The sequence below is a fragment of the Silurus meridionalis genome, chromosome 24 (genome assembly GCF_014805685.1).
Source record: "Silurus meridionalis isolate SWU-2019-XX chromosome 24, ASM1480568v1, whole genome shotgun sequence".
NCBI classification, from domain to species: Eukaryota; Metazoa; Chordata; class Actinopteri; order Siluriformes; family Siluridae; genus Silurus; species Silurus meridionalis.
In genome coordinates this window covers 10130604-10147365 of record NC_060907.1, presented here as the reverse complement: position 1 = coordinate 10147365, position 16762 = coordinate 10130604, and the positions used below count along the sequence as shown (strand labels likewise).

The following is a 16762-nucleotide window of genomic DNA, read 5'->3' as shown; positions in this document are numbered from 1 at the left end:
CATTATATCTGGATGTGTACTAATCTCACTGCATAGAGCTCACTGGCTCAGGGAATGTGGTGACAAAGGCAGGTGACAACTTGAAAAAATCTGTCACAACCACGTCCACATTTACTTTTCAGTGTTTAAGCATGCACACACATACACACACACTGATTTGTGTGCAAGTCTCTTTCCCACGGCTCTCATCTTGCTCCTTTTTATATTTACTTCTCGGTCCTTTCGGCTCCACCCTCCATTTACAAATCGGAGCTCAACGACGCCCCCTCCTCCACGTTCACAAATTTTCACAGTGCTACAGTATTCAAACCACAGTAACAAAAATTAAAAATAGCCTGAAGTAATACTTGGTAATAGGTAAATAGGATTAGTTGCCCAATATAATAAGAACAGGAAGAGTTAGACACACAGGAAGGAACTTCAACAATCATGGGATAAAATCCTAATGGTTAAATAAGCATTAACACATATCAGTACCTTCTAGGACTGTACACTCGAACCTCTCGGCTACTGAGTTTCATCACTGCATGTATTTTGGCTTTTGTTTTTGCACGTTCACATTTACAGAACTTGTGTTTGGGGCCTTTTGGGTGTTTTTGGTTTAAGTTGCGATCGTAAATGATACCGTGTGTTTGTTCAGTGCGTGTGCATTTTGCGTTCTACTGTGACAACCCGCTGCCATGTCTCATACATTTCTCTTTTTGTTTTCTATATTTCTCCCCTGTTCTCCCCCCCACTTTTGTTCTCTCTACAGAATGCAGACAAGTTGTATAAGGGTCAGCTGTCGGAGTTTACCCCTCTGTCCTCTACTCGCACTCCACCTGTCCAAAAACGGGGCGGTGATGAGGATCAAAGCCACGTCCATCACAGGTCTGACTCTTCCCCTCGTAAAAAAGTGATGTACACTCGCTGGGGGGGTGGCCCCGACTACTGCACTTTCCGCCCTTTCTTCCGAATCGGGGGCAACCCCAGACTGTCCGGTATGGCGTACGCCTACGCACCCGGGCGCGAAACTTCCATCTGAAATGAAAGTCTAAGCAGCTCGCACGCACTGATCCCGAAATTGAAATTGTTAAAGGCTTGCTAAAGTTTTCCCTCAAAATACACACTCTGTTCGCCAAGGCAGCACACAGCATCAAGGCTGCGTGTTGGTTGGTGGTCTGGAGCCAGGCTTAAACGGGCCAGCAGATCCATAGGAGTGTTCAAAGTGCTGTGTTCAGGGGCCTTTTTTAAGCCTCGTTTCCCCTGTGTGTGTGTTTGTATGTGTTTGTGTTTGCTACCCTGAATCACAATTCCCATGTGAAAAAGACTTGAAATTAACATCCTGGCACTGAGCAGCTATAAAACAGCATACAGCATTCCCTTCTTCATGGAAAAAATCTGAATGTGGATATCTACACACCACTCACTACTTTATTAGGAGCACTTGTACACCTGCTCAGTCATGCAGTTTATCCAAACAGCCAATCACATTGGCAATCACTGGGAAAAGACCAGGTGGGGTGAGTGCTTATTTGAATTGCATAATTTTCCTGTCGGCTCCAACCAGCCTGGCTATTCCTTTTTTGTGTTTGTGTGTGTGTGTGTGTGTGTGTGTGTGTGTGTGTGTGTGTGTGTGTGTGTGTGTGTGTGTGTGTGTGTACACACTAGAGACTGTTGCATCACATTCATGCTGATGTCTGATGTGAACGTTAACCAAATCGTTTCAACCGTATCTGCATGATTTGATGCATTTCACTGCTGCCGTGCGATTGGCTGATTGGATTATTGCAGGTGTACATGTCCGGTGATTGTGTCTGACATTTTAACATGAAGTTGCATGATCTGTATGCAGATCCTCACTCTTGTTTCTTCCTTTTTCTCTTGAATTTTCTTCCCTTCCCTTCTTTCATTTATTTATTTATTTTTTTAGAACAAACCGGTGTTGCTTTTGCGCAACTCTGTTTTTGAGGAACACTCCGTAAAGACGCCGTTATGTTGAATTGTAAGTGGCTGAACTTTCAGCCATTGTTGCATCTTTACTGTATTAGATAGAGCTTGTCTACAATGCCACCTATGAGTGTGTTTGTGTGTGTTGAAAACCTGAGACAAGCTAGTACTTGGGTACTGTCATTTGTACTATAATTGCACCGGTAGAGAAGTTTGTTCACTCTTAATGCTAGAAAAAAAAGTAGTCTAAAAACCAGTGGTCATGGCTGCTTGGTAGTCTGGTGTAGGTGCTTTGAGATGTGCTATAGCTATTTATGTTCACAATTCCCTTCCTCCCAACCCATTAATTTAGCTTTTTTATTTTAGTTCCTAAAGCTTTGCTGACAGATCAGATTATCTACCTTAGCATCCATGTTCTTCTGCCTTAATGCCATAACATTTCCAATGCTTCATACTGTGGTCCGGACACCAAAGGTTGTAAAATAAGAGATAAACGGAGTAAACTAGTGTTTTTCTTGCCTTACACTGTTTTGAGGGGGGCGGCGACCAGGGTGCATGAAGACGGCATTAGATGAATCCCACCGCACTGCCTTAAGTTTACACGCTGCACCAGCAGATCGCTATATGGTGTAGACGGTTCCCTTTTAGGCTGATTCCAGATCAGTTTTTCCTCTATTACCGTTCTGTCATTAATATAGATACAGTATTACAATATTTTTGGTATAGTATAAAAATCTGGGCTTGGATTGGTAAATGGAAAAGCTGGTTAAAGATCAGTGTAAAAACAGAGACTTTATTATCTTATTTATTTATATTTTTGTGAGATTAATAGCACTAATGTGCTTCTCATCACATCTGCTACAGCCAGCTAAGCCACACAAGACTTCTCAAAAAATCTTCTTGAATTTCTTTCTCTTACAGTGACAGCAAGCTACTGTTTGTTTGGCCACTACCTAACATATGCGTTTGGCACTGTAATTCGGAGTTGAGCCCGAGTTTGGAGCCTTGTGTCACTAAGCTAGCTTCATATAGTCATCCTTAAATGTCTGATCATCTCTCAGAGTCTTCGTCTGTTTGTTGATTGTGTCATTTAATCTGATGGTTCACTGGCAACATATCAGATGGCTCCTGTTCACTATGTAGCACTTCCCTTTAATTCATTTAAATCATAGTAGGCAGCCATTTTGGATTTTCAAGCATCCAGCAAACATATGATGATCTGATGGATAAAATAGTGTGTGTATGTTAATATTTGAACAATAGTTGAATAAAGGGTAATTTTCAGTGGCAGGATTTGAATTGAGTAACAACTGAGCATTACGGTTCTGTTGTCTTTGTAAAACTTTGACACATACATAAGGCTTTCATGACAACTGATCTAAAACAGATACAACGGCTAATTCCATGTGTCAGGTGTCCGCTTATATAAACTTATAAAGCTTTTGTCAGTTCTGATGTCGGGTTCACACCTGAATTGACATCTGGAATTCATGAGATTTGTTTTGACATACGCTCTGTTTAAAAGTCATTCACAGTCAGACAAATCACTTTGTAGCTCAGTCTACTTCTGCTTAATATCACTCCAAAGGCCTGAAGAAAACCTGTAATGTAAAAGACATAATTTTCTCCTGTGCTACAGCAATGAATATAATACAATATATTTTTAGAGTGAATGCTACAACGCAGGCAACACAATACACGGCGACACCATGTATGCATTTTGCACAGAGATTTTACATTGTAATGTCAGAGTACACTGCTGACTTATCACCTGAAAATCACTCACAAAAACAAAGTACAGTCCTCTTCCTTTTTTCTCCACAATAAGAACACACTCAACATAATAAATGTAGAATGATTGACATCTAAGTGGGTGCTACAAGTCAATATCTTTATATTTTATGGCCTTTGGAAGCCCCGCCCTCTTTCCCAGCCCGCTCTTACATCTGGCCTCCATTCTGCACTTCTCACTTTTGCATTTAGATATTTGTGTTGAAAATGGTCAAAATTGATATATTTATATTATATTATATTATATTATATTATATCATATATTATATATTATATATTATATTATATTATATTATATTATATTATATTATATTATATTATATTATATTATATTATAAACATTTATGCCTTTTAGATAGACACCCTTATACAGAACGACTTAAAAACAAAGCTTGGTGGTGCTGGGATTTAAACTCACGACCTTCTGATCAGAAATCCAGTGAGCTGCCACTTTTAATGTCAGCGTTATATAATAAACATTCCTTATGCATCACTCTTCTTGATGTTTTATCGGTCTGACATAACAGACAGTACACTGAGATACAAAGTCAGCTGTCATGACAAACATATATATTATATGGTCAAAAGTATTGGGACACTTGACGTCTTCAGCTATATGTGGTTCTTCCCCAAACTGTTACTACAAAATTAAAGACACACAATTGTATAGGATAATTTTGGATGTGGTAGCATTAAATTTTCCCTTGAACTAGGAGAGCCAATCCTGTTCGTGCATGACAATGCCCCTGTGCACAAAGCCAAATATTTGAAATTATGGTTTAACACATGGGTTGGAGTAGAAGATCTTGAGTGGCCTGCTATAGAGCCCTAACCTCAACCCTAATGAACACAGACATCACTCCCTGACTTTACAGAAACCCTTGTGGTTGAATGAGCACAAATCTCTACAACCACACTTCAAAATCTAGTAGAACATCTTCCAAGAAGGATGTAGGTTATTCTAACAGAAATAAATAAAAGCAAAAATCTTGTGGTCGGGTGTCAACAAACATTTGTCCATGTTGTATTTCAACATCAAAAACATCGCTTTATTTTTTCACAATGATAATGCTTGGCAGAAAATAGGAAGAGATTGTATAGATTTATGTCCTTTGTCATGAAGGGTTTATATACAGTAGGTGTCATGTAGCTCAAGGACCACTGCCTTACACTGTACAGTTCTAATCTAAGATATGTATAGATGTCACTTCATTCTTATATATTAAAATGCTTAGAGATAATTCTTGCACATTTCTCACATCTCAACACTTTCTATTGACTCCTTTCCTTTTACATTCCCTTTTTTTTTTGTCTTTTCTCACATCCTCAGACGTTGTCGGAATCACAGCCTCTCATCTACTTTCTCAACGCACTTTTACTGTCTTTGTGTCCAAAAATTCTCATGGCTGTTAATCAATCTCTAAGCTTTTAACCGTTACCCATGACGGAGTTAGAGAACGAGAGAGATATATTAAGAAAGAGAGAATATATTGATTGCTTAGAAGACCAATGTTAAGATAGTTATCCTATTATTATTAAAAATCGAATATTATTTGGCTGTTGTATATTTCTGTGTGTAAAATTGTCGCTGCTTGTGAGTAGGTGCCTTGTGGTTGATGCTGACGCACATCCATTGTGTTCGAAAGATTAAAAAAAGAGTCCAGGATCCTTTGTATATATATATATATATATATATATATATATATATATATATATATATATATATATATATATATATATATATTTTCCTCCAATCCCTTAACAACATGCTATAAAGGCCAAGGTCAGTAAGTTATTTATTGGTGTCATGTGACGATATTTTAGAGACACGCAAGAGTTGCCAGGTGTTACTCTGGAAAGATGTCAGTTTTTCTTTTCCTTTTTTTTTTGGGGCTTTTGAGAGTTTAAATAAACATCATGCAATATCCGAATAGAAATGCTATATATGAATGTGTGTCTGTGATAATGGTTTACATTTCTCGAATGAACTTTAGGAACGAATGCACTAATGAACAATCTAACTTGATGAATGAGTCACTTTCGCTTCTGGTCCAAAGCTGCATTGCTCTACATGTTCTGAATGTAATTTTCATTCATTCTTTCATTACTCAAAACTCCGAGCTAAAAACACACATCATGATCAGTTATTTTAGAAGGGTTGCATGTTAACGTTGTCTACGCTTCATGTATCTTTTTCTTTTTTACATTCTGCTAATTTATATTTGTATATTAGCGTGTATGTGATGCTAGGTTAAGGGTTAATAGGCGTTTGCTCAGTGATTCTGTGGCAGTCCTGTGATTAGACCCCACACAACCGAGGTGTAAACACGGAATTTACTGTATATATTGTGATGCATTTTCCTTCGTTTTAATTCGTCATTCCTAAACATTTTTAAACAGAAAACCTGAAACCAAACAAACTGCATTCTACATGTTGTGTCCCATTTTTGAGTTGCAATTATACGGGTCTGTTTTTACAAACACTATGTCAGACGTTGATCATTAAGAATCCACTTTGATTCATTTTTTACAAAGATTTTGAATGTATTAACAAAGAAGTGAGATCTTTTGGGGGAAAAAAGCTCAAAAGGTTGCTGATGAGGAGTGAAAGGAATATTTAGGCTGATCTGTCATTTATATCTTCCCCCAGTAGTCAGCCTCTTCTTTCGCGTCGTTGTGAACACTGATGATGAAATCCGCAGCACATTTCTGTGAACGTTACTTCAGGAAGGAAGTGTAGGAGCGAATCCTTCACATATGCGTTATATCAGGGGGAAGACACTCGCGTTGCTTTAGATATTTTTCTCATTTTGTTTTCCGACATGCCACTGTATCGTGTAGGATTTGTTTCTATATACGCCGGGAATCAGATGATCACTGGACACTGGTCTCTGTCAAAACACTGGATATTATCCTATACAACTGTCAGATGTATACAATATTTTGTAAAAATAAAAAATAAAGTCTTTTTGCTATTTTTTGTATTCAGATGTTTAAAAAGATGTACCACTCAGTTATTACGCTATTAGTTTGTTTTATACCAAACAAAATTGGAGACGCGACAGACGACGCCGACATCAAACTGGTACACAGAGAAAGGTTTTTCTTTTTTCCGGACAGCTTTAATCTTGTGCTCTTTCCACGATTACCGTTCAGAGTTGCGTTAATCATGTCAATGTGCACGAGGACGCATCACACTGACTTTCAGAAAAAAACACACTGACGTCCGTTCGCTGCTGTTCACAACGTGTGACCAAATACTATTCTAGATGTCTATACTGTTGTAAAAGGCTTTACTGACTCTAGTCGGGCAAATTCAACGCCAGCCTATTCACGTTAACACGAATGTCTATGTGCTTGTTTTTCTTTTTTTTCTCTCAATATTGTCAGCACAAAGCGTGATGTTGCTCTTAACCAAGTCTATAATGTATATTTAAAATGTATGTATACTACTGTAAACTACAGAATATATGTAGTCAAAAATGATTTACTGTACAGTTTGGGGGGTCTTTTTGTATACAGTTTTTAACAGATTGGTATCTGTAGATATATGTGGATTTTTGCCAGCTTTTCTGTAGTTATTAACGGCAACAAAAAAAAGCTGTACAATTGCTTGTAATAAATAAACAAGGAAAAATCTTTATTTTGTGTGAACGTGTTTTTATATTATTACACTTCTACAAATGACAAACATGGTGATGGTTCTGTGAGAAAATGTTTAATGTTTCATCTCTTATTTCATGGAAGGAGTCTCCAGTGTCTAACAGTTATGGGGGAATCTTCAGGACTTTTATGGCTTCTCTGTAATATGACAAGCTGCCTTTTGAACCTCATTACATTTAAAAAAGAAAAAAAAAAAAGAAATAAAGAAAAAAGGAAGGTTTAAAGAGGGAAGTTTCCACACCATTAATCAATTAATTATAAACCTAAAAAAAATGTCTGTGTGTGTGTCTATGTATAATATATATATATATATATATATATATATATATATATATATATATATATATATATATATATATATATATATACACACAGTACAGACCAAAAGTTTGGACACACCTTCTCATTCAAAGAGTTTTCTTTATTTTCATGACTATGAAAATTGTAGAGTCACACTGAAGGCATCAAGGGCTATTTGACCAAGAAGGAGAGTGATGGGGTGCTGCGCCAGATGACCTGGCCTCCACAGTCACCGGACCTGAACCCAATCGAGATGGTTTAAGGGTGAGCTGGACCGCAGAGTGAAGGCAAAAGGGCCAACAAGTGCCAAGCATCTCTCGGGGAACTCCTTCAAGACTGTTGGAAGACCATTTCAGGTGACTACCTCTTGAAGCTCATCAAGAGAATGCCAAGAGTGTGCAAAGCAGTAATCAAAGCAAAAGGTGGCTACTTTGAAGAACCTAGAATATGACATTTTCAGTTGTTTCACACTTTTTTGTTATGTATATAATTCCATATATAATTCCACATGTGTTAATTCATAGTTTTGATGCCTTCAGTGTGAATCTACAATTTTCATAGTCATGAAAATAAAGAAAACTCTTTGAATGAGGTGTGTCCAAACTTTTGGTCTGTACTGTGTATATATATATATATATATATATATATATATATATATATATATATATATATATATATATAAAACACACACACACACATATTAATCTTTATAATTCAATAGATTGGTGTAAGAAAGTTCATTGTACAATTTTTTTGATTGCAGCAGAAAGTGGAGGTAAGTGATGATGATGGTGATTGTAGCAGTAGAAGTTTACCACCAACATATCGCGTCATATAATGTAGTGTAATAACAGGTAATAACAACATGGTGGCAGCAGAGTTGCTGATTTGACACTGAAACGCCCCTTTCTGAATCTCCACAGTTTCTTTGATTAATTCAAAAATTCATTCACTTTTATTCTAATACTAAAGCCATGACAGAACATCTACTGATGTTCGTCTCTCACTCAGGACCACTGTGCTCACTGTCAAACTATTAAAATAATAAAAAACCAGTTGAGTGATGACTCATTCAGGTGCAACATATTAGATTTTGTTTTGATAACTTTGTTGTCTACTTTCATAATGCAAACCATTAATACAAAATATAAAATAAAACAGTTCAAAATGCAAAAAAACAAAAAAGTAAACAGAATGCAGTAATGAGGAATGATCAGAAGAGGGCAGTATAGTCTAAGAATTAATGAATTTTACTGCTTGCTGTGTGTGTGTGTGTGTGTGTGTGTGTGTGTGTGTGTGTGTGTGTGTGTGTGTGTGTGTGTTCCTGTCTGATTTCCTCTTTGTAAAAAAGTGCTTCCAGTGTGAGATGCTTTACATTAGATTTAATGAAATAATACAGGCAAAGCACAAAACTGTTGCAGACCTGATGCAAATGTTGTAAAAACAAAAAGCTGCAAACGAACTGTTAATAATGTAATAAATACTAGTCATAAAACAACGCTTCAAATATAAATATTGCAGTCGATGGTTTAAGTTAGAATCTCCATTACATACATTTCTACTAAAACGCTTTTAAATGCTCATTTCTGATTAATCAGAAGATTCTAAATGTCTGCTTTTCGAGTTTTTTGTTTGTTTGTTTGTCTGTTCTGTTCTCAATTTATCAGCACAAAGTCTGTATACTTATAATGTATGTACAGTAATCCCCTGTTTATCGTGGTGAAAAACCGCGATAAACGGACGCCACCCCAAAAATGCTATTTTATGTTTACGGTACTGTACTGTATTAACATTATATAGTTCAATTAATAATTATATTTGTACTAATAAATGTCATTATTTCAACATAAAACTCCATAAAAACAATTCCCTATACATTTTTTGGTCTATTGAGACCGGGAAAATCAGCCAAACAAATGAGTTATGTGGCAAATGCAATTCCGCGATAAACAGAGATTCGAACGGCGGTAAAGCGGAGATTACTGTATATTACTGTACTTTTTACACTATATATGAAGTGAAATGAATCATGGGCTAGTACCCCAACCCTGTACCAAAACTAGGAAAACTATGCTATGCTATAAAAACGGCAAGTAAGCAGCCAGGCCCTTGCCACCCAATGCGTCTCATAGCATGGAAGGAATAAAAAAAAAAAAGTAGCAAAAAAAAAATCTGTGGATTTTTGCAAGGTTTTTTGTAGTTATTACATTAAAAAACCTGTAAAATTGCTTGTAATAAAAGGAAAAGGTGTTGATTATTAAAGAAGGTGATAATTATTTTTCAGAATCTTGAACAGCAGTGCAGCGCTGAGGTTTGTATTAATGCAGTAGTGTAACTGTATGCACAGACTTGTATAGTTGAAACTCCACATGCTAAATGCATGTATGTTTATTTCAGAGGTGATTTCTATAGCTTTTTTTTGGTGTCCAGTGTCAGCGTTTTGTCAAAGGTAAGGATGTAAAGATCATTGTTTTATTGGATTTTGTGTTGATAAATTGCTATTTATAAAAATCTTGTGGGATCAATAAAGTATTCTAAATAAAAATATATATAATATAAATAATAAAATAATGAGTAATAAAATGTTTTTGTGGCTTTGTGTGAGGCAGCATCCAGGTGTAGATGATTTCCGTGTTACAGCAGGGTCTGTAGTGTGTTATTTCAAACTTAGGAATACCTTTCAAATCTAAAGGTATAACGCCCGTACAGTTTAATACTAAAAAATTAATTCAACAGGCAATAAAACTAATGTCAAGAGCCTCGTTCTCATGCTATATGAAGCTAAAGCTTTGTATCTTGTCGTTTTTGACCTTCGAGTGTGCAAACAGTAAAGCAAAATGAAGCTCCTGATTATATTATATTAATTGAAGCTCCTGTTGATATTAATACGGTCATACCCTTCTGTTGTTAAACATGTTCGTTGGGGCTGTTTGTGGTGTGAAGGTTATAATTAACCATTTTTTCTAAATTAAGATTAATTAGGTTTGGGCCTGATTAAGGGTGCTAATTAAAAATGGCCACGAAAGCACACAACTTCTAGAAACTCCATGTTGAGAGCTCTGTAAAATTTAAGCAAAGCTACTATTGAAAATGGGTAATGGAGCGTGTGTGTGTGTGTGTGTGTGTGTGTGTGTGTGTGTGTGTGTGTGTGTGTGTGTGTGTGTGTGAGAGAGAGAAAAAGAGTGCGTGTGCATGCGTTCACTCAGCTGTGAAATCTCCATGAGGGCTGAAATTGCAGTTATTTGCTGAGATTATTTATGAGTCATTTGGCTTTTATTCTCTCTTTGTCTGCCGGACGGCCCCTTTTATTAACGACTTAAAATGATTCTTAATGGTTCATGAAAACACTGAATTTGCCGTCTGATTGGCGTCGAGCATCCAATATGTTGCTCTAAGGTCTTACTGAATAGGGTTGGATCTGACAGTGATTGAAAGATAGTGATACGAGGGGATTTTGGTGCTCACGTGGACACACGGGCCTGGATGTTGGGAATGTTGTCCACTTTTCGGTGTGTGTGCTAAAAAACAACAACAGTCCTGTCTGGCTGCAATCCTGAGGAGCTGGCTAAGATTCCAGTTTCACCAGTAAAACTGGAGAAGCAGTATCAGGTCCAGTTTCCAGGATTAAAGTATTAGAGTTTGGACAAAAAGAAATCATTGAAATGAATGAGTGATATTTGTTTAGCATCCTTGTTCTGATTTACTGAAAGGTTATCGTAAGGTTGTGGGTACAAGCACCAGTATTGCTAAGGTTTTGACACTTCTGACTTTTGACCCTGTGCTATGATCCAGCTTCCTAACATCACTGGGATATATGAAAAAAGAAAGTGCTGTAAAGTACATGTGACATGTATAAAGCATTTTTTTTTCTTTCTTTGTTCTCTCAATAATTCATGAAAAATTCAAATTCAATTCAATTTTCAAAATTGGTTTATAAATATTACAAGCACCAACCCTGTCCTTAAAGAAAAGCTCCATTCTCAGCACACTTTTTCAAGTATTTGTGATATATTTAGTAAAATTCATTGGTGTATGCTGTGATATATATATATATATATATACACAGGGTGACTGATGGGATTTGGACGTAAAAAAAAAATTGTCTTTATTTTTCTCACAAAAACAGAGGTAGCGACATGGCATTTGAATTACTTATACAGTTATGAAAAACAATGTCATTTTGATGAAGACTGTTCACCTGAACGCAGCTTTCAATCCTTCCTTGAAATTGTCCATCACTTTCGATCAATTGTGAGCACTTCTAGTCGGATGGCATCCTTCAGTTCATTCAAATTACAGGGTTTGTGAGTGTACACACTGCTCTTCAGGTACCCTCATAGGAAGAAATAATACGATGACAAGTCAGGAGACCTTGGGGGCCATGGCACATCGGCGAAATGTGAAAAGAGGCAACCAGGGAACATTCGGAGAACTTGCATTGGTGCGTTGGCAGTAAGTAAACAAACAATGTTGCAACGTCCACTGCTTATTTGTGACCGAATTGGCATTCCAGTGGAGGGAAGGGGGGCTGGGGACCTAGCTATTCCCCCTTCTATCACCACTTACCCTGTACTACCTTGGTATAGATAGCACAGTTACAGTGGTGTTTAAAAGGAGAAAGACTATTTCAACAACCTCAATCATAATGGAAAACACTCAGGTTTAGCTCCTAAAATAAATCAAAGTAACAAAGACCAAGACAGTCAATTTTATATTAATGATAAATCCAACCCAGAAGCAGTGAAGCCAGTGGTGCAAAGGTTTCCAGCATGCAATTTAGATATAAGTTAAGATTCTGCTCGATTAGTTAGTTATGATGAGTGTGATGGTTTTAATGATGATTGTGTTAGTGTGACATTTGAAGCTATTGAAGCTGATCTGTTGCAGCACAGCGTACAGATTTATGTGGAAAAAAGATAAAACAGCCTTTTTAGAGCAACACCTTTGCAAGAATTAGAATCTGAATTTGTAAAGAAATGTTCATTCGTGCTTCACAATCCCAAAATGGAGGCACGAGGCATGAAAGTTTGTCTCTGTCCATGTGCATGGGTAGAAAAGTTATTTTTTTCCCTCTCCTCCAATCAAAAAGTGCTTTGGAAACTGCTGGGTCATCCGCTTATTCCAGCAGTCATGGTCGAACAGCGTCTCTTTGTAATAGACAGCAAGCACAATGCAGCAGTGCCAATGGCTTAAACGCATTGCACACTCAATTTCCTGCAAACTATTTCCTGCACAGTCACATCATTCTAATTAGCTAGCGAAGTACACAACCGAAGAACGAAGGTTATGTCGGCTGTCAGGTAAATACACAGTAAAAAAACGAATTTGAAAGAGGAAACTGAATGATGTTGTTCTGTCTTGTTTACTTTTGGTTTGTTTTGGTTCCGATGGATTTTGTTCTGTTTTGTCTTCTCAAACGAAAAAGCTTTATTAAAGCTAACAAATTATTGTAGTAATGATGGTAGGGAATTCAACAAAGATGTGTTAATGAAAGGAACTAAAACTCAACTCACGATCAGAGGCACTCAAACTTTTTCAAAAATGTTTTGAAGGCCGAGGGCTGAAATTAAATGGTGCATACCAAACTGTATCATATTAAAGTGAAAGTTGTCATATTTCTTTTTATTTATGATTTCATAATTTTTTAGAAGTAAAAATTAAGTAGAAAGCATTATTCTGTTTCTTTTCAAAGTTTTCTAGTTCAGTGAAACTTAGTACGATGGAAAACATAGAAACAATCCCAATTATAGTACAGTAGAGTACAATGCCTAATATGCTTATAATATTAGTGACCTCTAATGAGAGACATGAAACTGGTCCTTATTTTTATTTATTTATTTATTTTAAAGTTTTTTTGTTCAACATGGGTTGCATCCTTGCAATTGAAGGCTTATTGTTGGAAACCAAATGTCAATCGTCGATTTATAAAGCAAAGCCAAGATGACCATTGTTATAACCAGTTTGGTCTGACTTTAATGGATCTGAAGCTGGACACTATGAACACTAAAAGACTTTACCACAGAGACTTCTCAAATGTTTAAAAAACATTTTTGCCAAATTGTTACCACAAAGTAGCAGACACACTTGTATAAGACGTCTTTGGATGGAGCAGCATTAAAATTTCCTTTCACTAATACTAAGAGACTCAAACTAGTTCCAGCATGACAGTTCCCCTGTACACAAAGCCATCTCTATGAAAATATTATTTACATGGTTTGGGGAGGAAGATCTTGAGTGGCCTGCTAGGAAGCTCTGACCTCAAATCTATTGAACAACTTTGGAATGAATTGGATCACTGACTGCACCCCAGACCTCCTCACTTCACCTACATCACTACCTGATATTACTACCCTTGTAGCTGAATGAGCACAAACCTCCACAAGCACATTCAAAAATTCTCCCAGAAGAGTAAAGAATAAAGAATACATTTGTACTCTAATGAGGGTTGCTCAAATTTTGCTCAGTCTAAATACATTTCACAATTGTACAAATAAACTCCATAATAATGTCTTCTGAAATAGTTCTAACTTGTTAAACAGCCAAAAAGACCCAAAGTTTACTATTATTATTATTATTATTATTATTATTATTATTATTATTATTTTATTATTATTATTATTTTTTATATATTAATAATGATGATGATAATGATAATAATATTACTATTTAATACAGTACCCAGGGGTGATAAGGTCCATTTTAAGACACTTTAATATTAAAGCTTGACTAGACAAATCCGATTAAGCTACTCATCCCTGTTACATATCATGAAAGAGCTCCATTTGCCGGTGGCTCTTGGGTTTCAGTCTACACAGCAAATGTGGTACGTTTTTACAAAGAAATGCTGCCATGGGTTTGTGCAAGAATGGCTTGAAGCTTAAAACTTGAAAGACATCTTGATTTAAAAGCCTCGATTTGCATAAGCACTCATCTAAAAGACTGAATATCAAAAGAGAATCTGCCGTATCGTTTCTGATCATAGTAAAGTGCTAAAGTAGCAGAGTGATGCGTGGTTTTTTTTTTTTTTTTGTGGGTCAGTACTGAGAATTCATCAGCATGTACAACACCGAGGGAGGAAGAACAGTCATGAATGTGTGTATATGTATTTTCGGTAAGAAAATTATTTTCAGTTTTTTGTTTTAATTGCATTGAAAGTCTATATGCAGACGGAGGCAGACGGTGCCTGATTAAAAGGATCAATCTAATTTCAAAATAATAATAATAATTGTTTCAGGGACAATCAGGAAGTATTTTTTTTACTGTTCATGAATATTGAACTCAGCAAACAGAATGAAAAAAAAGGTTTTGCCCTCCTAGTGAGTGCAAAAAAAAGAACATTTGGAGGGGGGAAAAAAAGAACTTCCCTCCTGGGTACCTTCTAACCTTCTGCTTTTAGCTTCCACTCCACAAAGGTCTCTCTCTCTCTCTTTTCTCTCTCTCTCTCTCTCTCTCTCTCGCCCTCGCCCTCGCCCTCTCTTTCTTTTCTCTCTCTCTCAACCAATCAGAGTAATTGATTTTATAGCTGCTCTTATCAGACACAGCAGGACTCATCAATGACAATGTGCAGAATATCGCTCTGTCCTCTGTCTCACCCTAACTAGCGAGTGAATAAAAAAGAAAGAAAAGAAAAGCAGGAAAGATCTCACCTATCCACGAAGGCAGATTATGGGGTTAAAATGAGATTTCTACTCAGCTCTGTGTATGTATCTGGAGTTAAAGCATTAGTCATGCTTGGTTAGAAGCTACACTTCTACTGCTGCACTGCTAAACAGTTCATTAAGACTCTTTACACACGGTGCACACCTTCCTCCAGCCGTGTTATGATCTAATGAAAACATCTGTCTCATTTTCTTATAGCACATCACACTCTGGGCCACAACATCTGTCTTCATCTAGCAGAGTGGATGAGTGGGTTTCATGTTGAGCGCTAGCACTCATGGGTAATTGGCTGCTCATTTCAGTTCAAAGCTAAGCGCTGGTTAAAAGCCTAGAGGAAAAGGGTGGCATATCATTAAAGATGTGCTAATGAGATGTAGTGTAGGATGGCACACCTTTGAACAACTAGAGTTTTTAAATCAAAGGTTTTAAAGTGTAGGGATGTGTGTCAGTTAGTGCCAGGCAACAAACACCTGCCAACTGCTGCAAAGACAAATGTGTGCACTACCTATGTCTTCTTCTTCCTAAAAAATCCTAAAAAATAGACAGGTGAGGGCCCCAGGACAGAGCTTACAGAGCATATGTAGAGCAGTGTGTGGTACTAAACATGTCTAAAGTGGTGTGAGGTATAGAGTATGTATAGAATGAGGTGAGGTATTTAGTACATATAGAGCAGTGTAAGATATTGCGTACATATAGAGTGGTTTAAGGGATTGAGTATGTATAGAGCGGTGTAAGATATTGAGTGCATATAGAGCGGTGTTAGATATTAAAAACGTATAGAGATTTGTGAGGTATTGAGTACATACAGAGCGGTGTGAGGTATTAAGTACATACAGTATAGAATGAGGTGAGGTATTGAGTACATATAGAGCAGTGTAAAATATTGCAAACATATAGAGTGGTTTAAGATTTAGAGAACGTATAGAGCGGTGTGAGGTATTGAGTACATATAGAGCGGTGTGAGGTATTGAGTATGTATAGAGCGGCATGATGTTTACATATAGAGCTGTGTGGAGTATTGAGTTCATATAGAGCAGTGTGCGGTATTGAGTAAGTATAGAGCGGTTTAAGTTATTGAGTATGTATAGAGCAGTGTGAGGGATTGAGTAAGTATAGAGCAATGTCAGGTATTGTATATGTATACAGCGGTTTAAGGTATTGCGTATGTATAGAGCGGTGTGAGATATTAAGAATGTATAGAGCTGTGTGAAATATTGAGAACGTTTAGAGATTTGTGAGGGATTGAGTATGTATAGAGCAGTGTGAGGAATTAAGTATGTATATACCAGTGAGGTATTGAGTATGTATAGAGTGGTGTCAGGTATTGTGTACGTATAGAGCAGTGAGGTATTGAGTACGTATAGAGTGGTGTGAGGTAGTATGAATGTATAGAGGGGTTTCTTCTTCTAAGTGTGCAACT

General features: G+C 36.8%; 1 protein-coding gene across 6 annotated transcripts in view; it reads left to right on the top strand.

The window, feature by feature from the left end:
- The window catches only part of atp11a (ATPase phospholipid transporting 11A), a 94760-nt gene extending 89488 nt beyond the window's left edge, over nucleotides 1-5272 (top strand). For 3 of the 6 annotated variants that reach the window (XM_046837046.1, XM_046837045.1, XM_046837044.1), the window contains one exon: nucleotides 755-5272. In XM_046837046.1, the coding sequence (XP_046693002.1) occupies nucleotides 755-1024 (270 nt within the window). In that variant the 3' untranslated portion in view covers nucleotides 1025-5272. The remainder of the gene's footprint in view (nucleotides 1-754) is intronic. The other 3 variants (XM_046837050.1, XM_046837047.1, XM_046837048.1) reach the window with 1 other exon arrangement.
- The last annotated feature ends 11490 nt before the right edge of the window (nucleotides 5273-16762 follow it).